The 27,340-nt window shown below is 38.2% G+C and overlaps 1 protein-coding gene across 2 annotated transcripts in view; it reads left to right on the plus strand.

The window, feature by feature from the left end:
- The window catches only part of Lgr5 (leucine rich repeat containing G protein-coupled receptor 5), a 122,303-nt gene that overhangs the window by 40,298 nt on the left and 54,665 nt on the right, over positions 1-27,340 (plus strand). For both annotated transcript variants that reach the window (XM_069988675.1, XM_069988676.1), the window contains exons 2-3: positions 12,753-12,824; positions 26,838-26,909. In XM_069988675.1, coding sequence (XP_069844776.1) covers positions 12,753-12,824; positions 26,838-26,909 — 144 coding nt within the window. The remainder of the gene's footprint in view (positions 1-12,752; positions 12,825-26,837; positions 26,910-27,340) is intronic.

The following is a 27,340-nucleotide window of genomic DNA, read 5'->3' on the forward strand; positions in this document are numbered from 1 at the left end:
TCTGTTTCATTAATTTCTGCTATAATCTTCATTGTTTGTTTTTGTCTACTACGTAGAGTTCAGCCTGTTCTTGTTTTCTTAGATCTTGAGGTCTATCATTAGTTTATTTATTTGAGATCTCTCTCATTTTTAACACACACCCTCAAAGCTATAAGCTTCCTTCTTACAATTACCTTTGCTTTATCACAAAAGTTCTGGTAAGTTTTATTTTCATTTTTCATTTGATTCTAGGAATCCTGATATCTTTAGTAACACACTGTTCATTCAGAAGTATCTTCTTCAGCCAGTCACAGTGGTTCATGCCTGTAATCCTAACTTCATGAGAGGTTGAGATTGAGAGGATCAAAGTTACAGGCCAACTCAAAGGAGAAAGTTCATGACATCCTATTTCACACACAAAAAAAAAAATCTGTGTGTGTTGGTGAATGCCTTTTGTCCCAGATATGGTAGAATCATAAAATTAGGGGAGATTTAGGCAAGTCTGTGTAAAAAGGGAACCCCTCATTTTTAAAATAACTAGAGCAAAAAGTGCTGGATGCATGGTCCAAGCAGTAGAGAGTTAGCAATGTATTATTTTGGGCATTTCTGGCTCTTAGGGTTTCTGGTAAGAGATCAGATGCAATTCAAATGAGTTTGCCTCTGTAATCAAATTGGTGTTCCTTCCTTAGAGCTTGAAAGATTCTTTCTTTCTCCTGTAGTCTTGGCATCTTAACTATAATATTAGACATAAAGGTTCTTTTCTGGTCCAGTTTATTTGGTGTTCTAAGCACCCATAGTTAACTATCACATCATTATTTAGAAATGTACTCATTCCAAATCTATGGAAATTTTGCTGCTATAATCTTATAGGATAGTTTTCCTAAGTAGTTGGTTTGTGTTTCAGCTCCTCTTTCTGGCCCCTGAATTCTTACTTTTGCATCATGTCTCATAGCTCTTGAAAGTAATTGCCTTTTTCTTCCTTCTTCTTTATTTCTGTCTGGATGCCCGTCTCTCAACCTTGTCTCCATAATATTCTTTCTTCTGTTTTTGTTTTTGTTTTTGTTTTTTTGTTTTGATTTGTTTTGTTTTTATTGGTCATGGGACTGAACTCTGGGCCTGGGCGCTGTCCCTCAGCTCTTCAGCTCAAGGCTAGTGCTCTACCACTTGAGCTTCCGGCTTTTTCTGTATTTGTGGTGCTAAGGAACAGAACCCAGGGCTTCATGCATGCAAGGCAAGCACTCTACTACTGAGCCACCTTCCCAGCCCCATCGTTCTTCTGTTTTGTTTTTATTTTTAATAAGTTTTTTATTGTGAAAATTCTGTACAGAGAGGTTACAGTTACATGAGCAAGGTAATGAGTACGTTTCTTATCAAGCATTGTTGCCTCCTCGTTTGTTTTCTCCCCTACCATCACTTCCTCCCACCTCCTCAACTACATTCCCTCCCTCCGACCCCCCACCCCCACCTAAATTGTAAAGTTCTTTTATCAACATAGCAGCTTGTATTGTACAACTCAGTTTTATCTGAAATATTTGGTAGAGCTTTTCACTATGCTTTTACTTGGTTTATTGCATTTTTCATTTATAACATATTTTTCTTGTTTCAAGATCTCTATTTCTTTGATGAATTTCTAATACATATTGTTAACTTTCTATCCTGGTCTTGAATTGACTTCCTTACTTTAATGTCTCTGTTATCTGAGTTCTCTTTGAGGTCACTCATCATTGTTTAAAACTAGGCTTTTGAATTCTTGCTCCAATATTTCAACCATTTCAATATCTTTGGATTCAATTATTGAGTTTCTGTGATCTTTTGGACCAGTCACATTGTCTTGCTTTTTTATATTTCTTAAGTTCTACACTGTGATTTGTGCATCCTTTGAGATGAATATCTTCTTCAGGTATTTATGGGGAACTTTGTTAGGAGGCAACCTTTTCTTGAGATATGATCATCATTACCACACAGAGGAAAGAAAGACGTCATTAACAACAAAACCAACTATTCAAAAATAAACAAAGTATTTAAATGTAATTTTAAAAAAGAGAAACGTCAACTATATCCCCAATAAGTCAAACACTGGTGACTCAGGCCTGTAATCCTAGCTACTCAGAAACTGAGATCTTAGGATCAAGGTTCAATACCAGCCCAGGGAGACAAGTCTGAGCTCCATTAACCAGCACAAAGCTCGAAGTGGAGGTGTGCTTCAAGTGGCAGGAATTTAGCCTTTCTTTTCTAAAGATTAGAAAACAAAGCAATTAAAGCTACAGATATTAATGATTAATACAAAGAGGAATATGGGAAAAGAAAAATATGCAAGGTAGAGGCATAAGAAACTGAGTGCTCAGTGGTAGAGCGCTCGACTTGCATACATGACACCCTGGGTTCCATTCCTCAGCACCACATAAGCAGAAAAAGCCAGAAGTGGTGCTGTGGCTCAAGTGCTAGAGCCCTAGCCTTGACCTAAAGAGCTGAGGGACAGCACCCAGGCCCAGAGTTCAAGCCCCATGACCAACAAAAAAAAAAACCACACACACACACAAAGTAAGTATAGAGACAGTTAAAAAAATGAGTCAATATTTCTTCTTTGCCAAGAAAAAGAGGGTAGATTCCACCCCATCCCAGAGTTTGGAGATAAAAAAATCAAGGTCTTCTACTTTCTCTAGCTAAGAGGTTTGACTTTAAAACTTCTCCTATAATGATCCCCTTCCATGACACCAGTGAGCAAGCTAGGAAGGATCTAGGAATGGGGGCTTTTCTCACATCTGCTTGCTGTATGGTACACAGGTCTACCATCTTAACGTTAGTTTTTGCAGAGCAACAGCTTATGCACCTGTAGGACCTTCCAAGGCCTTTTTCTTTTTTGCTTGCAGGGCCACTATGGGGGATTCTCTCTACACCCTATCATTTTGCACTGTTTCTTTTGTACATCTGAAGTTCACTATTTCTTGTTTTCAATTGATCTCTATCTTCTGTTTACTGTTGCTTTTCCACTCCTTCCTTTCCTTTCCACTCTACCACTTCTTCCTATAATTGTTCAGCTGATGTTTGTTTCCCTTTCAAAGAGGCTTAGGAACATGCTGGGTATCTTCTATTTTACCATCTTCCCTCTCTCAGAGATTTTTCTATTAAATGGGACATAATAGCTAGGACTGCTCCACATAGCCATAAGGCTGCCCGTGTGCCCCAGCTCTGGAACAGGTGGCACTGACAATGTGACAGGCCATAGTAAATTTCCATGCATGGTACAGCTTTCTACTTCTTACTGTGTAATCTGTCGTAAGGTTTGTAAGCTCGTTTCCTCAGTTCTTTCTGTTTGCAGCCCTTTAGCTTAATCATCAACATGCACTTGTCAAATATACACTTATGACTCAGTTCCTTTAACTGGATTGATCATAAAGATGCAAACATGTGTTTTCTCTTTTTTGAGGTTTTCCCTTTATTTTACTCTTCTCTTTTTGTGTGTGTTGTAGGTCCTGGGAACCCGGATCCCCGACACTGTCCCTAAGCTATTTTACTCAGGGCTAGGACTCTATCACTTGAGTCACACTCCATTTCCAACCTTTTGGTGGTTAATTGGAAATAGAGGATCAAGGCCCTGCCCCGGCTGGCTTTGAACTCCAGTCCTTAGATCTCAGCCTCTTTTTTTTTTTTTTTTTGTCCATGGTGGGGCTTGAACTCGGGATGTAGGCACTGTCCCTGAGCTCTTTTGTTCAAGTCTAGTGCTCTACCACTTTGAACCACAGCACCACTTCCAGTTTTTAAGTGGTTAATTAGAGATAAGAATCTCACAGGGACTTTTCTGCCCAGGGCTGGCAATCCTAATATCTCAGCCTTCTGAAAATCTAGGGTTACAGGCATGGGCCAACATCAACCAGCTACTCTTCTATCTTTATTCAGTAAATAAGTAATTCTACATTTATACATGTATACATTTAACTTATATTGGCCTTTTGAATTTCTGATTATATATGTACTTAAACTTGGTTTAGTTAAATGTTGAACTCATTTTTGTTTACATTTTCTTAAACTTTGTAACTGATTGAACCAATAACAATTGGTCCAACAATCTGGTTTTCAAAAATGTATCGCTCTCTTGCTAGTTCTCAATACCCTCACAAGGATGAAAAAAGACCAATGCTCTATAGCAGATGTTAAGGAAAGCCAGACAAATGCCTTTATAACAGCAATACTTCAGAAAAAGAGTAAATAGGCCTTGTTATTAGTAGTTATTATGAAGTCTTACATGTTTCTCAAATTATTATTTTGGTCTTTTTTACTGTGTATTTGAGTTTTGAGAAATCTTCTCTAATTTTTGATTCTGCTCCCTCTACTGGATCTTGGTTAAATTGAAAGGCAAAAACAGTGTTCTGAACTTGAATAGTAGTGACTCCAGAACTAATCATCCAGTCCCTGGTTGAGATAATGACAAATATTAAGCTAGGAAATTATTCCCATAGACTAATTTCAAAGTACAATTATGATAGGGAGAAAGAGTCTTTTTTCCCTCTCGAATATCTAATGCAAGACAATATTCATGGGATTCTTTTAGTTTAAAGGAAAAGAATGTTTAAATTACGCTTTGGGGTAGGTAAATACAATTCAGAATTCATCTTGCAGCATTTTATTCTCTTAACAAATTACATTCTTTTATTTACTACTTTGTTTTTAGTTTATAGTCCTTGAAAGCACTGCAGAAAGAAGCTCAGTAAGCATATTACGGGCACCTCACAGACATTCAAAATATTCTTTATAAATATTACATTTACATTTCCATATGACTGAGGTATGAACAGTAAAATATCTTCCATTTTATGGGGAAAACTATCCATTTAAGAAGAAGCTTATGTATCAATGCAATCACAAACAATTCAATAAGAAAACAATAAACAGAATTTGTGTCCTACTTGATTTAAAATGTAATTATATTTCTAAATCTATACTTAGTAGGAAACTAATTTTAAAATTAGACAGTGAGCCTTATTGTGCTCCATTTTTCTGTCACCTGCCCATTCATATATTTTGATTAAACAGATGGGCATGGTGGCAAGTGTAAAGGTATGTTTTAAACAACTAGTTAAAGAAACACAATGCCAATACAGTTTTCTCTAATGTTTTTGCCACATTATCCTCCTGGTGACACAAAAACGGTTATTCAAAATCACCTTCCCAGAAATGAGAAAGGAAAGGAATACTGCTAGAGAATGCAACATTCATGCAACCAGTCACTCACTCAACCAGAGTATTTATTGAGTGTCAGCCTTGTGCCAGATGCTATGCTAAAAGCTGGTGATTTAGAACACCCACACCCTCATGACATTTAAGAAGGGAAGACAGGAAGTAAAGACTTGGTCACAACTATTCAAATGGAAAAAGGGTTTAAAGGCAGAGAGAGGCAAGAAACAGAACACAGAACAATGAAAAAGGACTGTTTTTACACTAGCGGTCAGGAGAGCTTATGGGTAAAAGTGGTATTTCAGAATAAAGAAGGACCAACTATTGGAAGGCAGGATGGGTACACATGAGTGTTGTGGACAAAGGTAAATGCATAGAAAATATCTGTGAAAAGAGATAGCATGTAGGAAAAGGTAGGGTGTAGGAGCTACAGGGTGGTTGGCATAAGCAAAGTGGAGAGAGTAAAGGGACAGAGACTCAGGATAAAGATGGAAAGTTAGGCAGGCATTTGGTTGTCATCTAAGAGCAAATGAGCATCCACTGGAGGATTTTAAGTAGTGCCAGGGAATTACCTAGGTCTGTCTTGGGAAGAAATTCTGCTGCTGTGTGGGGAATTCTATGGAGGGGGACAGAAATTAAAGTAGGAAGTAGATAAACTGGAAATCAATGAGGAATGAATGGATTTAAGCTGGTTGATTACTGGAAGGTGACGGCCTTAAGCCAGCCACTTGACCTGCAGTATCTAGTGCAGATGTACCACACTCAGGCTTCAATTTTTAGTCTGGATAATTCCAGCAAGTCCCAGACACAGGAAGTCTCTGAATCCTTTCCCTTGTGAGAAAAATTTACAGAAACATACTTCTTGAATCAACTTCAATTCAGTATTCACTAAGAGAATAAAGTCCATTTTTACTGTAATATAGGTACAGAAAAGTTTAGAGAAAGATAAACCTAATCGAGTGAATTAGAATTTGACCAACAGCTGGGATCTTGTCCAGCAGCAGACACTTTGTTGTGAGACATTAGTATATACAAGCGATGCAATTTGTAAAAGCATTCACAGGTTCCATTATACTAAGACCAAAATAGATAATACTTATAATGAGCTGGGTCAAATTTAAGAAAATTTTACATGAAGTACCTCAATTCTCTCTCACAGCATTTTTTATGAGTAGATACTGTCATTATCTCCATTTCACAGTTGATTATAGATGGCAGAACTTTATTAACTTGCCATTTTACTCAGCTCAGCAGTAGCAAAACCACATGCTAATGCAGACTAGCTCTAGGACATGTGCTTTTGGCTAGGTTACCTAACTCTTCAGAGAGTTTGAAACCCAGGAGGAATATTAGAGGAGGAAAGAATTAGTATCCATTTATAGTTCAACTTACAGCAAGCATGTTTTATCTCTAAATTGAAGGTCATCAAATAAGATTTAAGTAGTCTGTTGACCCCTTTGCAAAAAAAAAAAAAAAAAAGGTAACTTGAAAGGCAGGAGACATATCCAAACTCATGAGAGAAATGCCATTTATTTATTTTTATTATCTTCAAATCATTATACATATACATTATACATGCAGTATACATATACATTATTCAAGATGGCAATTTATGAATACAATGTATCTTGATCAGTGTCACCTTTTTTGTCATTGTTCCTCCTACCCCATATATCACAACCTTAACTATTCCTTCTAGTTTTCTAATCCAATTTAGGAAAATACAGTTTAAAGCCACAATGGCATGCCATTGTAGACCTGCCTAAATGATTAAAAATTGTTAAAGATAAATGATACTAATTTTGTTGACAATAAATGCGAACAATAGATGTGAAATATTTGTTTTTCTTAATCTACCTGGTGAGAGTACAAATCAATGTAATTTCTTTCTTTCTTTCTTTCCAATACTAGAGAATAAATTCAGGGTCCTGTACACTTAATTTGCTTTTTCCTTCAATGTTGGTACTCTAGCACTTAAACCATACTGCCACTCTGGCATTTTGGTTGTTCCTTAGAGATAGACGTTTCATGAACTTTTCTATCCAGACTGGCTTCAAACCAAGATCCTCAGAGCTCAGCCTCTTGAGTAATTAGGTTTACAGGTATGACCCAGCTAATATAACCACTTTAGAAAACTATTTGGCAATGTCTATCAAAATTGAGCATATGCATACAACGAGACCTAGCAATTCCTTCCCTTTAAACATGCTCGACTAAAATGCACACCGACGTGTTATAGAAGATACACTTAAGGATGATCTTAACAGTACTATTTACAGTAGCACAAACTAAAAACAACTGAACTGTCCTTCAACGGTTGAGCAGACAGATATATTGAGTCCTCATCACAAAATGGAATGATGTGTTGCACTGAGAATGAATAAACTATTGCTATGTGTGACACATGAATAAATGTGTGACACATTATATATATAATGAGAAAAGAACTCCCATACCTACCACACACACACACACACAATTCCATTTATAGAAGGATCAAAAACAAGTCTGGTGGACCTGTCTAGCAAGCAATAAAGCCCTGAGATCAAACCCCATTACTGAGAACACACACACACACACACACACACACACACACACACACACACACACACACACAACGAAAACAAGGAAATCTAATATAAAATCTTCAGTCACGAACCTGGTTGCTGTTGGTGGGAAGTAGTGAATGGAAGGGAACAAGAAGGACTCTGAAAGAAGCTTACAGTTGTTCTAGTTTAAGCATCATGTTCATACTGAAAAGGCCTCAGGCTGGACATAGCATTTGTATATTTTAAAGGCTATATTGTTTTGGAGTTTGAAACAATAACATAAGAAAATATACAGAAATTTCTTTACTGTTACTCATATATCATAAAACGCTGCTCAAGTTTACACTTTTCTTTTGTAAATCACAAGAAAGCTTTTCTCTAGAAGCCTATTTGAAAAGTGATCAATTAAAAAGTGCTGGAATCATTCCAGCCTGGATTCAGTTAACAAAGGCATCTGACAGAGAGCGATGCTACTGAATCTCTCCAGACAAATTCAAAATCATAGTACACAGAAGAGATGGGAATTGCTCTGAGCTACAAAAGGGGACAATATTCATCTTTGGCTAAAGCAGAATATAGAGTCCCAGCATTTAATGTTTCTTAATTTGTTTAATAGTAACACCATGAGAAAGGGCCTCTTGTTCACTGATTCCTGTGGATTATCAGATGGTTGGCTAAGGTACTTATTACAGTCATCCTTCTCAAAACACATCCATAAAAATTATTTTTAAAAGTAATGTCACAAAAGAGAGGAAGAAAAGGAAGAGAAGGAACAGAGGAGGATAAAAGAGCATGAAGAAGAGAAATGCAGCAATACATCTTTGTGCTTAGGCCTGGGGACTGGAAAGAACCTTTCAATCAATGAGAATCTTTAAGGAATCTCTAAGGAAAAACAATAGGATCAATAGAAAGTGGAACCTCATTGTGCACAAGGAATCATTGTGGAAGGTGGACACAAAGAGATTTTTCTCCCTATGAATTTATTTGGGGACTTTTCTAGTTTTCCCAGAAGCATGATTTTTTTAATGACTTGGGCAAGATCATCTCTGCACAGAAGAGGGCTCACTTCGATATGAGTAAATTCTGTATTGCAAGACTCCACTAAGAATTGAACTTCTCTGATGGGAAAAAGTGGCCACTAACCATGAGGAATGAAAATATGTCATGGGAGACAGATACACATACACATGCCCACACTATTTCTATGTGATGGTATTAAGTGTGTGGGTGATACGAAAAAAGGGTGAGCAAATCATCTACACTAACATTAGGGTTTGGAAAGGGCATCTAGCGTGAGATGACAGCTGGCTTGAATCTTGAAAGGTGAATATGAATCAGGTTGGTAAAGAGGTAGTATGCCCCATGATAGAGCTTGTATGCAATGTTATGCAATGTAAGAAATATAGGCCTCATTCAGAAGGCTGGAGAGCCATTAGTTTTTCTTTGTTTTTTGTTTGTTTGTTTGTTTGTTTTTGTCGGTCCTGGGGCTTGAACTCTGGGCCTGGACACTATCCCTCAGCTCTTCAGCTCAAGGCGAGCACTCTACCACTTGAGCTACATTGCCACTTCTGGTTTTTTGCTGGTTTATTGGAGATAAGAGTCACCTCGGTCTTTCCTGCCCCTGCTAGCTTTGAACCACGATCCTCAGATCTCAGTGTCTTGAGTAGCTAGGATTACAGGCGTGAGCCACCAGCGCCCAGCTAGCCACTAGGTTTTAAGTAGAGTGGTGATTTGGCTAATTCTGTGTTGTCATCTTTTTTAATATCTCTCTAGCTGTCATTGGGAGGGAGTTAGGCTAGAGAGACAAGACTGGTATCGGTAAGCCACACAGTTTTTGGGGGAGTGTCATTTCAGATTATTGGTTTGGAGATAATGAGGACCAGCATAACCAAGTAGTAAGGAGAAAAGAGATAGGTTAGGTAGATGAAAGAAACGAAGATGAATTTGAAGAAACAATCACTTTTATGGAATACCTTAATTCCAATTGCCATAACAATTTAGCATAGATTAGGTGGCTTCAACAAGAAATATTTGTTTCTCTCAGATCTAGAGGCTTCAGAGTCCAAGATCAAGGTCCAAATCTAATGAATCTGTTTCCTCAGTTTTCAGGTGGTCATCTTATTGTATTGTCACATGCAAGCAACAGAGATCTCCCATGTCTTAGTTGTTCTATATTTGTTTTAATGTGGAACTTTGGAGGTTACATATTTGTTTGTGAGATTTTTGTCTTTTTTTTTTTTTGGTGGGTGATGGGTCTTGAACTCAGGACCTGGGCACTATCCCTGAGCTTTTTCGCTCAAGGCTAGCATTCTATCACTTGGAGCTACAGTGCCACTTCTGGTTTTTTTGGTGGTTAACTGGAGATAAAAGTCTCACAGACTTTCCTGCTGTGGCTAGCTTTGAGCCTCGATCCTCAGAACTCAGCCTCCTGAGTACCTAGGATTATAGGTATGAGCCACCGGCACCTGGCTTGTTTGTCTTTCAAAAGACAAATCTTTTAAAAGATTACAAGTATGTTCCACCTTTCCTGACTTCTTTGTCTGTTCTTACAAGGATACTATGCCATCACTGAGTGTTGCACCTTCCTACTCTAATTACATCCCAAATTCCACATCTCCAAACACTACCCTTTGGGGATTAGGAATTTAAAAATCTGAATTTGAGAGAAACACAAACATTTAATTCATAGCATGGAATAATGAGCTGTAGCAAACGAAAGGGTACAGGACCCCTGGGAAAGGCTGAGTGAGGAGGCACGTTTGGGTAGAGTAAGCAAGAAACAAAGGAGAATTCAAATGTTGGCTGATTTCATCTTCAGTGCTTTGAAGTGATTTCCATGAAGTAAGGTGGGAGGGTCCCCTGGGCACGATGGAAGTGGTTGTTAATTAAGGGGTTCAGGGCAACTAGTAAAGGTTGGCAACAGTTCCCATAGGAGTAAATTGAGCAATTACAAATAATAGGATTGTGCAATAGTGTTAGGAAAACTACAAAGGCCATGAATTTATAGTCACTAATCTGTAGATTTGTGATTTTTTTTTCCTTTCCTAGTAGCACCCAGTATCCTGGCCTCACACAGTCATAGAGAGAACAATTTATGGTGTTTTTCCAAAGCTGGAATTTTGCCAAAGGACTGAAATGGAAGATGAGATCTCAGAAGTCCAGAGTGTTGGGGAGACAGTGATCTCGGTGACCAGTGCAACACTGAGCAAAACTATGAGGCGGGAATGAGGCTTTGATAGTGCAAGTATCAAAGTCTGGCCGCTGAAATAGAGAGCAGCTACGACGGAAAGATAGGAGTTTAAGTCACACACACAAGGGTCTTGTTGAACCAGACCTTCCGTAGTGTGGAGCAGGTCATGGTGAAGTTTCCATTTGAGAATGGAAAGGATAATGTGTTCTAGAGAAAGAGAATTACACGCACAAAGACAAAGGGAATTAGCAAGAAGATCCATAGAGCCAGAAGACATGTTCCCTCGAGGAAAATGGCATGAGATCAAGATGGAAATAGACACATGGAGCCCGGTTCTGAAGAGCTGTAGGTGCTGGGCAGCACTTCGTCAGAGGCTGTGAGCCATACTCTCTAACACTGAACATGCTGAACATGCCGGTAACATCTTACAGAGTGAGCGGTCCTTCAGTTCTTAGCATCACAGATAAAGTTGTTTGGTAAAGAAACCAAATTATTAGCACAGAGATCAACTGGATAAAAACAGTTGGTGTGTCCACTTCAACAACAGGAGAAATTCAGCTTGAAGAGAAGCTCTTGTTCATTCAATAAATACGTGCTGTTTGAATGAATAATACGTAAGTGAATAAAAGTGATGGAAGAGTAAACTTTACCAAAAAAAAAAAAACCAGAAAAATAAATAAATAAAACTCTCCAGGTGCCCATGGCCCATGCCTAATAATCCTAGCTACTCAGGAGGCTGAGATCTAAGAGTTGCAATTCAAAGCCAGCCCACACCGGAAAAGTCAATGAGACTTTTACCAACAATTAACCACCAAAGAGCCAGAAGCAGAAGGGTGCCGCAAATAGCGCAAATAGTAGAGCTCAAGCCTTTAGCACAAAAAACTAAAGGACAGTGCCCAGGCCCTGAGTTTAAGCTCCAGTACCAGCACAAGCAAGACAAAAACAAACAAACAACCCCCCCCCCCCCGCACCGCAGTCTGAAATTCAGTTCTGAATCTTTAGGTTGGAGCAACAAGTCATTTCTTCCAAGAACCTGAACCTATAGCTGACTGAGTGAAGCCAGAGTTGGTCTTGGTGGATATCTGCTCAGTTTTCATTCTTTTGCCTTCTGAGATACAAGCAGCCAACACTAGGGATGCTGTTCGGATCTGTGAGAGACAGTAAAGAAATAGAGAAATCAAAACAGAATAAAATCAAATTACACGGAGTTTCACTTAAAACAAAAATTGATTGAGTTCTGCCCAAAGTGGCTTGTTGTTTCCTGTGCCAGGAACTACTGTGTAGGCCCAGCAGGAAGGGTGCTTCGAAGGCAGATCACCTTACACCCTCGTTTTATGGTTCATTTCACTTATTTAATGCAATCTGAGAACCTGCAAAAGGAGCATGTTAGAGGGAGGGAATAGGTTTTTTGTCTGGTTTTGTGTTGTTTTGTTTTAAGTCTCTTTGAATCAAAACATTTGTTTTACAAGGTGCTTAAAAAAATCCCAGAGAAACTAGACTTCTTGAGTTGCACGGTGTAGACGTGTCTCTGTCACACAATGGAAGGCAAGACACAAAGTTGAGTTATGTCTGCTTCCTTTGCTGTCCCCTACACATCATCCTAAACCTGAAGAATTACAGCCATGCCTGTGAATGGTTTAAATCATGCTGACTGCCATGAGAGTTCCTCTTAGGGTCTCTACTTCAGTAGAGGGTGCATGGGGTTGGCAGGGGAGGAAGGGGTGATGGGAATCGTGATTCATATATCAAGCAGAGGAATGAATGCACTTTGCTGTGTGACTTGGAAATGTGTGAATTGAACAGCTGTATCTCCTTGTGGTGGCATACGCCCCTCCTCACATGCTCTCTGTCTTCCCCTCCAGAGACCTCAGTATGAACAACATCACTCAGCTGCTCCTGAATCCCCTGCACAGCCTCCGCTTCCTTGAGGAGTTGTGAGTATCCATCCCTGAAGTTTTGATGTGTCCGGTCAACGCTGGACACATTCTTCTGTTTGTCTCCCATACATGCTGTGGGAACGAGATAAAACAAGACAGGAAAGCTGTCAGCACCAGCAACTTTGGCACATGAGGAAACACTTAGTTGGAAAAGGCCCCAGGAGGAGGGGGGCTGGGGTGGGGTGGAGGGATTGCTTATGATTCTGGAAATGAACTTATAAAAGAGTTTATCATGAGACTACAACTGTCTAAGGTGAGATTGAGCCAAACAAATTAAAATTTTAAAACAAAGGCTATTTTTAAAAAACTGGAGCACACTTTGGAAATAGTTTAGCAGCAGGATATTAAATGTTTGAATACTAGTTCATGTTTATTAAAATAGCAAGTAAAACTATAATCAAAACCAAAACCTGATGTTTGGCTCAACTTGTGACTTCAGAGAAATCGAGTTCACATAGCACCGAAACTTCTTATTAAATTTACTATCTCTCTGCTTGTAAGTTGAGTTTCCTTCCCAACTTTTAACAGAAAGACATGAGAATCTATAAATGGGCTTTCCTAAATTTTCTATTAAAAAAATAAAAATGAAAAAGGAAGAAGTTCAGATTGGTTAATGATATGCAGAGGAAGCTTGATTAAGTCTGGGAATCACTTTCAAGAAGATGAAAAATAACTGTTTAAACACAAACTCTGTACTGAAGAATTCATTTGATCCTCTTAACCTTGTAGAGTGAAGAAAGTGATGTACAATTGTACCACTGCAGTCTTTGGGAAGGTCATTTGGCACCAACAGTTGAGTAAATCCTCCAACTGTTGATTAAAGGAATTGTTTAGGCAATGACCTCTTTTGAAAATAGTTACTTTGTAAATCTGAAAGACAGGCTCCAATCTGAGGAGCATTTAACTTGCGGATGCACCACAGAAACTATCATGGCAAATGGAACATTCCATTATAACAAGATTGAGCAGTTCTTCAACAGAATAATATTGTCAAATATTTGTCTCTCTCACTCTGTCTCTGTCTCTCTGTCTCTCTGTCTCTGTGTCTTTCCATACTAGTAATTGAAACTCAGGGTTTTCCACTTGCTAAACAAGTGCTCATCCACTTGAATTACACTCTCATGTTCCTTTTATGCTTTTTTCAATTTTATTTTTCAGGTAAAGGCTCAAGTATTACCCATTCAGCTTCAGACTACAATCCTCCTATCTCAGCCTTCTGACTAGCTGGAATTGGAAATGTTTAGCACCATGCCTGGTTTGTTTTTGAGATAGAATATCATAACTTTTGCAAGAGCTGGCCATGGACTGTGGTTTTTCCTGTCTCCAACTCCTGAGTAACTGAATAGTGTATTTCTTTTTGTAGACATTACATTTTTAATGATGTTTTTACTGCCAGGCACTGGTTGCACAGATCTATATAGTTCCAGCTACTCAGGAGGCTGAGATCTGAAGGTCACAGTTCAAAGCCAGCCAGAGTATACAAATCTGAGAGATTCTTATCTCCAATTAACCAGCAAAAGGCCAGAACTAGAGTCATGGCTCAAGTGGTAGAGCACTTAGCAATCAGCAAAAAAGCCAAGTGAAAACACAAGGCCCTGAGTTCAAGCCCAGTACTAGCACAAAATAAATGAACGTTAGTATTTTTACTACTGAAATGTTTGAAAATGACAAATTTGTTTTCAGTTGTGTAGGGAGGGATCTTTGAACACTAAATCAACATATTCTGGGCTTTTATCACTTAAGGAATGAATATTCACTCTAGGTTCTCTTTTTCTGTCTTCTCTTTTCTCTCGGGTCATTCCATGGCTAGGACTTAACCTTCATAACACTGAGTCTAGGTCAGTCTTAATCATGGCTGATATATAAGAAATAATAAATTTTTGATAAGTAAACTAATGAGAAGGTAAGCTATGTGAAATGAGCTTGGTTGCACTATTTGCATTAGTTAATATTTTTATGGTTATTCTAAGACAATATCAAACTTCAGAATATTTTCTTAATTCCTTCCTCTATACAGTAAGTATGTAAAAATGTCCTTATTTACCCTATAGTTCAAAGGGATACATCTCCTATCCTTTCCACTTTAATCTCCTTCTAATATTCCATGGCAAAATACTGCCCTCTCCCCCAACACAAAACTGAATTAGACCACAGACTATATCAATAAGTACTTCACTTCCACAAGGATGTGGTTTAATAGAATTTCTTTCTCTGTGACCCAACTCATTCAAAATTACTTGTTTTTCTTTATGAAGCAAGTATTCTTATGCTTTGCTTTAAAGCCAGTCTGTCAAAAGGTCTTAAAAAAAATACTAAAAAAGAAAAAGGTACAAATTAAGAGGGATTAAGATTGGGATGATCGAAGTTTCAGACCAGCCTGGGCAACAAAACTCATGAGACTGTACCATCACACAAAAAAGGCTAGATATGGTTATACACACCTGTCATCCCAGCTACTACAGTGTCAATAAATAGACAGTTCAAAGCCAAAGCCAACTTAGACAAAAAAAAAAAAAACAAGGTTCTATGTAGAAAATGATCAGAGCAAAAAGTCTAGTTGTCTCACGTAGCAGAATACTTGCATAGCAAACACAAAGCCCTGAGTTCAAATCCTAGTACTAAAAAAATTTTTAAAAGATGCAGGCAAGAGAATGAGGAGGAAGAACTATTGGATGAAAACACTATTTATTATCATCCTTTATGTCTCTAGAAATCCATCAAATATCTGCACTTTAGAACCACAGAATTTCAGAATTAGAGAGGGACCATTTAAAAAGTATTCTGTTTCTGCCTGGTTTGGAATTGCTTCAGCTGAGTTGGCTAACTTGCCAAATTTAAAATTCAAGATTGCTTTCCCAAATACAATTCTGTGTTGTATGTCAGTGATGTTTTGAAGATGCATCATTCATTTAATGGCAAAGGGGAAAGAATTCATCCCAAGCTTTGAAAAATTATAAACTCTATTTAGTTTGTTTGTTTCCAAAGCTAAATTTTGGATGCAGAATTGTTATTAAAAATACACTCCCAGTCAGGCACTGGTGGCTCACGCCTGTAATCCTAGCTACTCAGGAGCCTGAGATCTGAGGATCTCGGTTCAAAGCCAGCCCGGGCAGGAGAGACCGTGAGACTCCTATCTGCAATAAACCATCAGAAAACCGGAAGTGGCACTGTAGCTCAAGTGGTAGAGTGCTCGCCTTGAGCTGAAGAGCTGAGGGACAGCGCCCAGGCCCAGAGTTCAAGCCCCACGACCGACCAAAAAAAAAAAAAAATGCACTCCTAGCTGCGCACTGGTGGCTCACACTTGTAATCCTCTACTCAGGAGACTGAGATCTGAGGATATTCAAAGCCAGCCTGTGCAGGAAAGTCCATGAGATTCTTATCTTCAATAAACCACCAAAAAACCAGAAGTGGGGCTGTGGCTTAAAATGGTAGAGCACTAGCCTTGAGCAGAAGATCTTGGGGGCAGAACCCAGGCCCTGGGTTCAAACCCCACAACACACACACACACACACACACACACACACACACACACACACGGACACACACACACACACACACACACACACACACACACACACACACACACACACACACACACACACACACACACACACACCCTGATCCAGCACCTCAGGCTCACATCTATAATCCCAGCTACTCCGAAGAGTGAAACCTGGAATAAGTCCAAGTCACAGTTAAGATTCACAATTACTTTCAGAGGCCTCCCTAGCAAGTAAGAGAAGCAGAAAGTATGGAGTTGCACATGATTCACCTGTTATTTCCTCTTTTCCTGAAGTACCTAGTACAGGACTTGGTACAGTCAGACTGCTTTAAATGCTGAGTAAATTGGGTTGGGTAATGGCAGGCATATATCTATGCTTTCGTGCCTATATCTATGTGAAGTAATGAAAAAGACAAAGTAAGAAAGAAGGCCAAAAAAGATAGTGTAGCTATGGGGAAGAAATCAGATATTCAGACTATGAACCCACTAACATCATATGTTGCCAATGAGAATCTTGAGGTATACAATTTCCACACCTTGCTTTAAACCTTTGTTAATATTTCTACTTATAAAAATATATACTTAAGCAGCATACTTTCTCTAATATTTATTTGAACTACAAATGATCATGCACACAGCCAAAGATAGATGTCTAGGGTAGGTGTGTGTGTGTGTGTGTGTGTGTGTGTGTGTGTGTGTGTGCACGCAAGTGCAAATTCATGCACGTGCAGTATGTGAAATGACAAGGCACTCTTTGAAAATGTGAAATCTTTCATTCAACTTACTCAGCTCATCATTATGATTTATCTCTTAGCACATTAAATAAGAGACTGCAACTGATACTATTGGTTAGAATATTAATTTTAAAAAACCAATAAATACATCTTTAAAAATCACTATTAATGGGCTGAGAAGGTGGCTCAGTGGTAGAGCACTTGCCTTGCATGCATGAGGCGCTGGGTTCGATTCCCCAGCACCACATGAACAGAAAAATCCAGAAGAGGTGCTGTGGCTCAAGTGGTAGAGCACTAGCCTTGAGCTGAAGAGCTAAGGGACAGTGCCCAGGCCCAGAGTTCAGGCCCACAACCAGACCCAAGGGAAAAAAAAATCACTATTAATGAAGCCAAGTTACTATGCTTCCCCCTGGCTTTAATACCCAGTGTATTACTTCCCTAGTTTGCTTCCCTCAACTATGTTATAAACTGTGTAGACGGCCATGATTCACCCCTCATCTATCACTAAAGCTTAACCGAGGTTCCATAGTTCAAAATCTGATGAGAATCCATAAAGCCCTAGAGATATTTATGAAGTTAATGTTTAAAAAAAAGGAAAAAAAAACTTAAGTAAACTCTGAAAAAAAAAAAAGGAAAACATGTAACTCTGGATGAGCATTTGGAACAAATATTTAAGAAGAGTAAAAGCCATCACAGTAAATGATCTCCTTCTCTCCCTCTTAAATCTAGAATATTTACTCTCTTTGCACATGTTTTGGTATTTGGGTCTTGTTTGTTACTTGTTATTTACTTTTTTATGACTCTGCAAGATGGCCAAGTGTGTGTAGAACAATCTTTCTGCTGACCAAGTGCCTATAGACCCATCTTTCTGCTGGGGATGGTGTGCTAGCGCAAAGAGAATGAATGAGATACTTACAAAACAAAGAAAAATAGATCTGAATTTATGGTGAGTTGCATTATGGAAAGAAGAGGGCATATGCAGGCTCCAGGATTTCCTATCCTGGCTTTGCCATTTGCTGGTTGATCATCCAGGTCTTGGAAGACAATGAAAGAGCCATTTGGTCATTCTGAATGCTTCAAAAATCAAATGACATAATGTTGCAAGAACCTTGGTAGACTACAATTTACAGCTTGAGTTGTTTTAATAAAACAAAAACACCTTAAAGAAGATTCTCACCTCTTTATCTCCTATTTCATGAGCCAATTTTTGCAAAAATAAAAATTGTCTACAGCTCTGAACTCTACTGAATGTAGGTGATTGAGGATAGTAATTTTAACAACTTAAGCCACCATTTGCAATTGTCTCTGACTTTACTTCCCTCTACTTTATTGATTTCATCCCTCTAAGGACTTCATGTTCTTTGTGAATAAATAAAAGATCCTACGTTGGGCCTTTCTAAGTGTGGTTTGGACTTTCAGAGCTAAGAGCAGATGGTGCCTGTTGGTGGCATGGAGAAGTTACAGTAAACTGAAATTGCTATTCTGATTAAATCAAAGGTGGAATGAGTCATTTCCACTTTTAAAACGCTGTTAAATGTATTTATTTCTGAGGGGCATTTTGGAAATCTTTCCAGATTTCACTGCTATTGGAATCAAATACTTGATTTAGAAAAGAAACCCAAGAAGCTCTAGGAAATCTATTTTCAAGTTCCCATTGTTTCCTGGAACTATTTGCTCATATTATGGTTGGCCTTGAAGAATCTCTAGAACAGATAGTACATACCTATTATTATAGACAATATTTGTAACGAGAGGGATCACCAAACTTCCTGAAAGCCCGTTCCTTGCCATGTTACTGAAAATGCCCAGAGCTCTCTTCCTGTCTTTTCAGGTTTTACTTTTTTTCCCCTAAAGACTCGGTGAAATGGCAATGGGGAAACTGGAAAACTATAATGTACATACTGATTTGTGCTCGTAATGTGAAAACATCTTCATGCCACAAATAGTCTTCATGTCAGTTGGCTTTGGTCACAGTAAACTACACTCTCGTTTTCATAATTAATTATAAATGCTATCTCTTAGAAACTCGTTATTTCATGCCAGTGATTTTGGTTCTCTTTCAAATGATGAGCTATACAACTAGTTATAGACATTTAGCTATCTGACGTTGTAAGTGTGAATCTATTGACAAGGCACTATTTTGAAATGGTCCTACCTGTCTGCCTCCCTTTCTTTTCTCTATAGTATCCCTTTTACCACTTGATCTTGTTTGTTTCACAGTGCTGTAGTATTAGAAACATAGTATTAGAAATAGCTCCCTGAGTAGCTAGGATTATAGGTGGGAGCCACTAATTGCTACTTTTAAAGTTAGCTAGCTTTAGCTAACTTTATTTTGGGGCAATATCTTTCTAAATGAGAATATTTTGCCCTTTAGAAGGGAAAAAAACTTTGCATAAATTTCACATTTACATGATAGTTTAACTATAATGGTTTAGGTGAATTTCTTCTTCTTCTTCTTATCTCTAAGTAGTTGTACAAAGAGGTTTCAATTCATCAAGTCAGTTTATGAGCACAATGAATCTTGATAATGTCACCCTTTATATCATTCTCCCCATCCCTTCCAACCCCATTCATAGCCTTAATTTATATTCAGTTGAATTATAGCCTAGAAGAGTAAAGAGAAATTCAGAAATAGTAACAGAACTACTGAAATCAGTTTTAGAAATCAAAGAAGAAAAACTGTACCCAAAACTGGAAATGTGTCATCCAGGTCTCCAGTATGTAAATTTAAAAGAGGGAGAGGAACTACTCCGTCTTATGACAGCCCTCATCAAATTACTTTGTAGAGGTTAGAATGTAAGGCAGTAATTTCTAAGAACTAGCATGAATTTTTCAAGTAGTATGAAATGTCTTGCTTTTAAAGCACAGAATTACCAGGTTTGAATTTATTCTGCTCTGCTTGTTTAAGTAGCTCTGCTATGGCAAGACTAGACTGTTAAATGAAAGTGGGAATGTATCAGCTTTCCACTTTTTTTGGTGGGGGCGGGGAGCGGGGGGTTAGGGTCTGATCGTGGGGCCTGAACTCTGGGCCTGGGCACTGTCCCTCAGTTCTTCAGCTCAAGGCTAGCACTCTACCACTTGAGCCACAGCGCCACTTCCGGCTTTTTTTCTTTTTGCTTATGTGGTGCTGGGGAATTGAACCCAGGGCCTCATGCATGCAAGGCAAGCGCTCTACCACTGAGCCACCTTCCCAGCCCCCTCCACTTTTTATAAAACCTTTCTGAGCTTCTTATGAAAAATGTGGGCAATAGTAACCCTGACCTCCTTCCCTGACTTAAAATATGAGAAAAAGCTTTCTTAAATGTTAGTCGTGATATACTACAAGAAAGGAATCTTACAAGACACAAGAAGAAAAGGGAAAAGAGAGAATAAGAAGAGAATGCTGTTATCTCATGCCTGTAATATTCTCTAGTCAGGAGGCTGAGATCTGAGGATCAAAGTTCCAACCTAACCCAGACAGAAAAGAGAAATATGTAAATTGTCTACTGTGATTTCATAATTTTTTTCTCATTTTGTGGAAATTAACTCTAAACAGTTAAAACTAAACAATGCTGGTAAATGTGAGACATAGGTGGAGCGAAATTTTGGGGAATAAAAAGTTATTATATAAAAAGTTATATGCTTTTTAAATTAAATATTACCTTCCTGAAGAAATGGAGATAAAGAGACAGTCCCAGAAAATAATAATTTTTGAAACGTTTTTTTAAAACTTCAGCCAAATACTTATGTGCGTCTCTATGATTGGAATCTAGTAGTTCAGATCATCACCAGTAAGATTTGAGTACTGTGTACATAAATAGGGAGAACCACACTCAAATCTTTTTCCCTATAAAATCTTTTCTCCTGTAGTTTATATGTACTTAGGGTTTAAATTTACTAAAAGCACCTCACAAAGCAAAGAAATAAAAGAGAAATTACTTTCTTAAATGATTACATTTATCACCACCAAACCAGCTTAGAAAATAACTAAGAAAACCTGATAACTTTCCTTGCTTTGAGACATTGTCCTGAGCACACAGCCCATTCGTTCATTTCTGAATGTAGACTCATGGATTCTGAGAGTCCCCACCCAGAAAAGAAAAACAATACATGCAAAGCTAGTTGAGGAAAGAGTCATATGTATCTACTCTGACAAATAATGAAAAAGGTTTATTTTTCTCCTTTCCTTTTCAAACTCAGTATCTCAAAAGTCATCAAATGAGTTGAAAGCTGTATTCTGAAATCTTCCTTGTCACTGCTGAATCACACCTGCGAAGGAAAGCGACATTTGACTGAAATAATAGATACTAATCAGATTAGTCTGACCCGTGATGCTCAAACAGACCTGAGTCCACCTTAATTCAATCAACAATTTTGTTTCACACACAACTCATTTACTTCAGTATTGCATGTAGTCGTACTTTGGATAGCTAATCCAACACATCTGAGTTGTAAACATATAAAATGACACTTTTCATTTGTACTGCGTATATTCTACCCTGACCCTAGTGACCTATTAGTTTATGTGTTTCTTCTACACCAACTTCCACTTCTCACCATGCTCCATCTCTGATACACCGTCCTCCTATCTCTTATCTGAATAGTCTTCCATAGATTATTCTATAGTCTTCCATAGATTATTGTCTTCCATAGATTATTCTGCCTGTTAGCAAAGTCCCATCAGTAAGACCCTATTAAACACAGATCCAATCACATCACTCCTCAGTTCAAAGTCTTTCCTCGAGTTTCAGACACCTGCATGGCTTGAGCAGCCCTCTGTCCTCTTCCTTGCTCATTCTACTCTGGCCACTCTGGCCCCCAGCAACTTATAGAGCCTACCAGGCATGCTCCACCTTCAGGGATTTATTTGCTTTCAATCCTCTCTTCAACAATCCAGAGAGCTCAGACCTCTGTTGAAATACCCCCAGGTTTCCTTATACATCCTCTCTAAATTAACCACCCCCTTACAACTATTACCCCTGGCCTTAATTTGTTATTTTCTTCAGAGCATTTTTCATGTTTCATTTATCTTCTTATTGAATGACTATTTCCCCACATTTGAATCAAACGCTGTGAGGGGAGAAGGCTGTGTAAGCCAAGTATTCACTGCTGTGCCACTGTCATAGAAGTAATCTCAGCACAAAGCAGTCCTCAATAAGTTCTTGTTGGATATGAGAGGGTAGTATGAAAGAACAATAAAAGTGTATTTCTTCCCAGCGACCATTAGAACAGCAGAAGGCAAGGCTGTGCTAGTTCAGGTGTGCCCACTTCAAGCTAGCAGTAGAAAGATGAAAGGGAAAGAAAGCGAAGACAGTGAATACAGAAGATTGAAACAGCTTTGTAAACATGATTTCTTAATGCCAGCATCCAGGCAGGTGTGATACAGCCTTGCCAGCTAAATAATCCTTCAATCATCAACCTGTTTGCAGAAGATAACACCTGTGTTATCAGCCCAGACTGATTCAGTTATACAACCAAAACAGACTTCAGGACTGCTGGACTGTTGGGCTCCACAAAGCTATCCAGGGGCCCAGCATATATCCATCTTCTTTTATTGTTCTTCTTTCACCGTCCCCGGAATGGTCTCTTTTACGGAATCGTTGATGCTCTCATCATTGACACAAGACAGTGGAAGCAGAGGCATTTGGGGATAAGAAACTTCCTTTTAAGGAATGATGCAAAATCTTTATCTAGCCCTTAGATTACCATGTACCCATGTTTAAGTTCACAAAAGACTAGAAAATGAGACCTTCTCTGGGTGGCCATGTTCTCTGCTGAAATGCTGTATAGGGAAATCTATTCTACAACAAGGGATACTGGGTACATTGAGAGAGTTGGCAGTCTCTGCTTCTTGGGTGATTTATTTGAATGATCCAGGGACAACCCATTTTGTTTGACACTGTGTAAGACTCTAGAGTAGATAACTGAGACACCTTCTAGTCACTGTGACATAGCATAGGCACACAGTAAAACATTAGACAGACTATGAGACCCATAATGCAGCTTTTGCTGGATTATCTGGTTCAAAGTGCAAATATCAGGAGTCTCAGAAATGAAGTTGCTTTGAGACAGGGAAGGGAATAGAAGAAAAGCATTTCCTGCAGCAAAGGAATAGACAAGAGAAAGTCGACAGCAAGATGCAGGACCTGGTTTAGCTCCAGCCTAAAGGAAGATGTGGGAGAAGAGGCTGAGGACTTTTCATCTGGCCTGGAAATTAACAGCAGATTTTGTGATAGGATCAGAGTTGGATGTACAAAGACCATCAGTGAATACAGAGTGAGTAGGAGTAGCACAGACTGAATGTAGGGGGACCAGATGGATGGTCAGAGGGTTTCTTTTCTTTTACTTTTAATTATTTATTATCAACAAGTGGCCAGAGTTACAATTTAACATGTCCACTTATGTGCACAGTGCATCTTGAGCAGCATCAACTCTTCCAGTATTTTCCCCCCTTCCTCTTATCCCTTCCTCCACCATCAGGCCAAGTTTCCCACTTCCTTATATACATTGAATACTATGATTGTATTTGTGTACTGTTTCCTGTACCATCATCTTCCCTCGTTCCATGATCCCCCTCCCACCCACCTCCCACCCCCCACTTCCAAAACACATTTTGACTTCTTGATATTCATTGCATTAAACCATCTGCTACCTGGGCACCAGTGAGTGGCTCATGTCTGTAGTCCTAGCTACTCAGGAGGCTGAGATCTGAGGATCACGGTTCAAAGCCAGCCCAAGCAGGAAAGTTCCCATGACACTCTTATCTCCAATTAACCACCAGGAAACCAGAAAGTGGTGCTGTGGCTCCAGTGGTAGAGTGTTAGCCTTGAGCTGAAGATTTCAGGGACAATGCCCAGGCCCAGAGTTCAAGTCCCATGACTGACCAAAAAAACAGAAAAAACAAAAAACTCTAGTTGTTATTCAAAGTTATTTACACTACAAAGTTAGTTATTCAAAGGATTTACACCAAACACAAAGGAGTTTCACTTATGCTTTAGTCAACTTGATTGTATTTATATATATATATATATATATATATATATATATATATATATATATATATATATGCCATGTGTGTGTTTACATGGGACATTGTAGAGAGTTGTGTGTGTGTGTGTGTGTGTGTGTGTGTGTGTGTGTGTGTGTGTGTGTGTGTGTGTGCTTAAGCTCAGGGCCTGGCTGTCTCTTAGCTTTTTTTTTTTTTTTTTTTGCTAGTACTCCAGTCTAGCACTCTATCACTTGAGCCACAGCTGCACTGAGAGTTTTTTTTAATAAGACAGCTTTAGAGTAAAAAAAAAAATTCAAAACCTCTAAAATCACTTGGGTCAAATACTAAACTGAGTTACATATTATTGATACATGTTTATCGTTTATGTCTGGCATGGTTAGGGTGGTGACTCAAACTTTTCTATGTACAGGAAGAAAAGAAGTTTCTTCCCCTCAGCACATTTTCACAAGTGTATTTGGAAACAATGGTCATATAAAGCAACAATGTGGCCAAGGCATTCTCTTTTTGTACTCTTTTTCTTCTTAATTCTAGACTAAGCTCCTAGATTTATTTATTCTTTAAGAAAACATTTCTTGTAAGAAGAAGGCAGAAGGCTGGGCTGCATTTGAGGGATATTTTCCTTCTTTGGTTTTGATAAAATACTAAATATAAATTAAATATTTATATCTCTCCCTCACCCCAAGGAAGAAACATTTCTTTAAGCAACATTGGGAAAGATGAAGGAATACAGAATAAGGGCTAATTCTTCACACAAGACAATATAAGACCTGGAAGGATCAAAAAAGTTACTGTATCTTAATACTTCATGCAGTCAGTAAGAAAATGAAACATAACAATTTTTACAAACTTGAGAGCACAAAGCAAGTGGATACTGCAGGTGCACCACCAGTGGAGACTCTTGGAGACATCCAAGTCTGTGAGGCATTGAGTTTTGTCTAAAAAAGCAGGATGCTGTAAATTATGATATGTTATTTTAATTTAGTTTAGTTTGGATTGATCAAATAATGCTCTTAAATATAAATGTCATTCAGAAGTTCTATTCGTAGCATAACTTCAGTATTTCTTTACATATTCACTTATAAGCTGTTTTCAGTAGTAGGGACTAGCAATGAGACATATTTAAAGTTGTATGAATAGTTTATTCCAGTCAAATCAGTGGACCTCAGTGAATAAATTATCTCTCCTTTGGAGAGAATTTAAGCCTGGAACTGGTGGCTCACACCTGTAATCTTAGCTACTCAGGAGGCTGAGATCTAAAGATGCAGTTCAAAGTCAACCCAGTCAAGAAAGTCTGTGAAGCTCTTATCTCAAAGTAATCATCAAAAACTCAGAAGTTGAACTGTGGTAGAGCACCAGCCTTGAGAAATAAAGCTAAGTAACAGTGCCCAGGCTCTGAGTTTAAGCTCCATTCCTAGCATACACACACAAAGTAGACATTTAAGGCCATTAGGCCTTTCAGGAAAAGCACTGGTCAAATGGATCAACTACTCCACCCTTAACCCAAATCTCCATCCACAGAAGACAATGATGTCTGGATCTTCACTGGTACCCACTGTCCTAGAATGAGATCCACTCCTTTAAAGATTTTGTGTTGTTCTGAGTCACATTGTTCTTTGTTTTCCTGTTATGGGACCATCAGACATATCAAGTTATGGCTTGAATATAGCTGTTGAATAAGTATAGAACCAGATGTTTGATACACATACCTTATTGAGCTTTTTCAATATTTTCTCACCTCAATTGTTTTTTACTTAGAAAAATAATATTAAGATGTTATAACACTTTAAAATGTTATCAGTAAGTAGTGTCAAAACTTTCCATTAGAGGGTGGGAAGATGGCTCAGTGGTAGAGTGCTTGCCTTGCATGCATGAGGCCCTGGGTTCCATTCCTCAGCACCACATAAGCAGAAAAAGCCGGAAGTGGCACTGTAGTTCAAGTGGTAGAGCGCAAGCCTTGAGTTGAAGGCCCAAAGTTCAGGCCCCACAACCAACCAAAAAAACAAACTTCCATTTAATAATCCATGTCACCATCTACCATTCTAAACTGTTTCTATTTTTAAGCCATTGTTCAAGTAAAGCAGGTAAAGCTACTCAATAAGAAAATGAGTATTGTGTAGTGGAACTGCAACCAAAATAGGATTATTTTACCCATGCTTGTAAAGAATAGTTGTAAAAATTATGTGAGTCACATTCTGGCATTATAATTTTGTGCAAATTATGATGTAATATTAGTGTTTGTTAAAATGTTAAAGACAGATAGAGATATATGTATACATAAATACTACTATAAGCTATTAAATAATATTAAATAAAATATAACTATTTTATAAACCAGATAAATTGAATATTTCTGCTTAGGCAATATGCCAAAATTTCTATTAAAAAATAGACACCAAGCCTATAATCCTAGCTACTCAGGAGGCTGAGATCTGAGGAGCGGTTCAAAGCCAGCTTGGGCAGGAAAGTCTGGGAGACTCTTATCTCTTATTAACTACCGTAAAACCAGAAATGGAACTGTGGCTTAAAGTGATGAAGTGCTAGCCTTGAATAAAAGAGCTAAGGGACAGTGCCCAGGCATTGAGTCTAGCCCCACAACTGACCAAAAACAAAATATATATAGAGAGAGAAAGTTTCTGTAATATGTAAGAAAATAAGATTATTGCTTTCAGTTCATTTTATATTGTATTTGTTAACATTGTAATGACTGAGTTTCTCTCTCTCTCCCTTTCTCTCTCTCTCCCTCCTTTTCTCTTTCTCTCTCTCTCTTTCTCTTTTAAAACCCACAGACGTCTTGCTGGAAATGCTTTAACATACATTCCCAAGGGAGCATTCGCTGGCCTTTACAGTCTTAAAGTTCTGTAAGTAAACTGGATATTAATTGGGTGTATTTCTGATTTTAATGTCAGTTATCTTCTAATTAACTTGTAAATATTGAGGCCCTTTAATAAACTATTAAATCCTTGAGATAATTCATTTAAATAAGAGTCTACCTGCTGATACTGTTGGACGATTTACAACTGGCAAGATTAATATATGAAAAAAATCATCTTCCCTTTTTTTTTAACTTTAAGATCTAAAGTAGACCACCTCTAAATAACCACCTTACAAACCAGAACTTTTGAAAAAATGTTTCTGTTTCATTTCATGTTATAAAGTTGAGAGCATGTTGTGAATAATTTTGATCGCTGAGTATATAAATCACTGTAATGAAGACATTGTAAGACCACAGCATCAAATCAGTTTTGAAGTTTGTTTCCTTCTGATGCAATGCTAAGTAACTCTTAATACA

Source organism: Dipodomys merriami, unplaced genomic scaffold (assembly GCF_024711535.1).
Source record: "Dipodomys merriami isolate MVZ:Mamm:240054 unplaced genomic scaffold, mDipMer1.0.p SCAF_10, whole genome shotgun sequence".
Lineage (NCBI taxonomy): Eukaryota > Metazoa > Chordata > Mammalia > Rodentia > Heteromyidae > Dipodomys > Dipodomys merriami.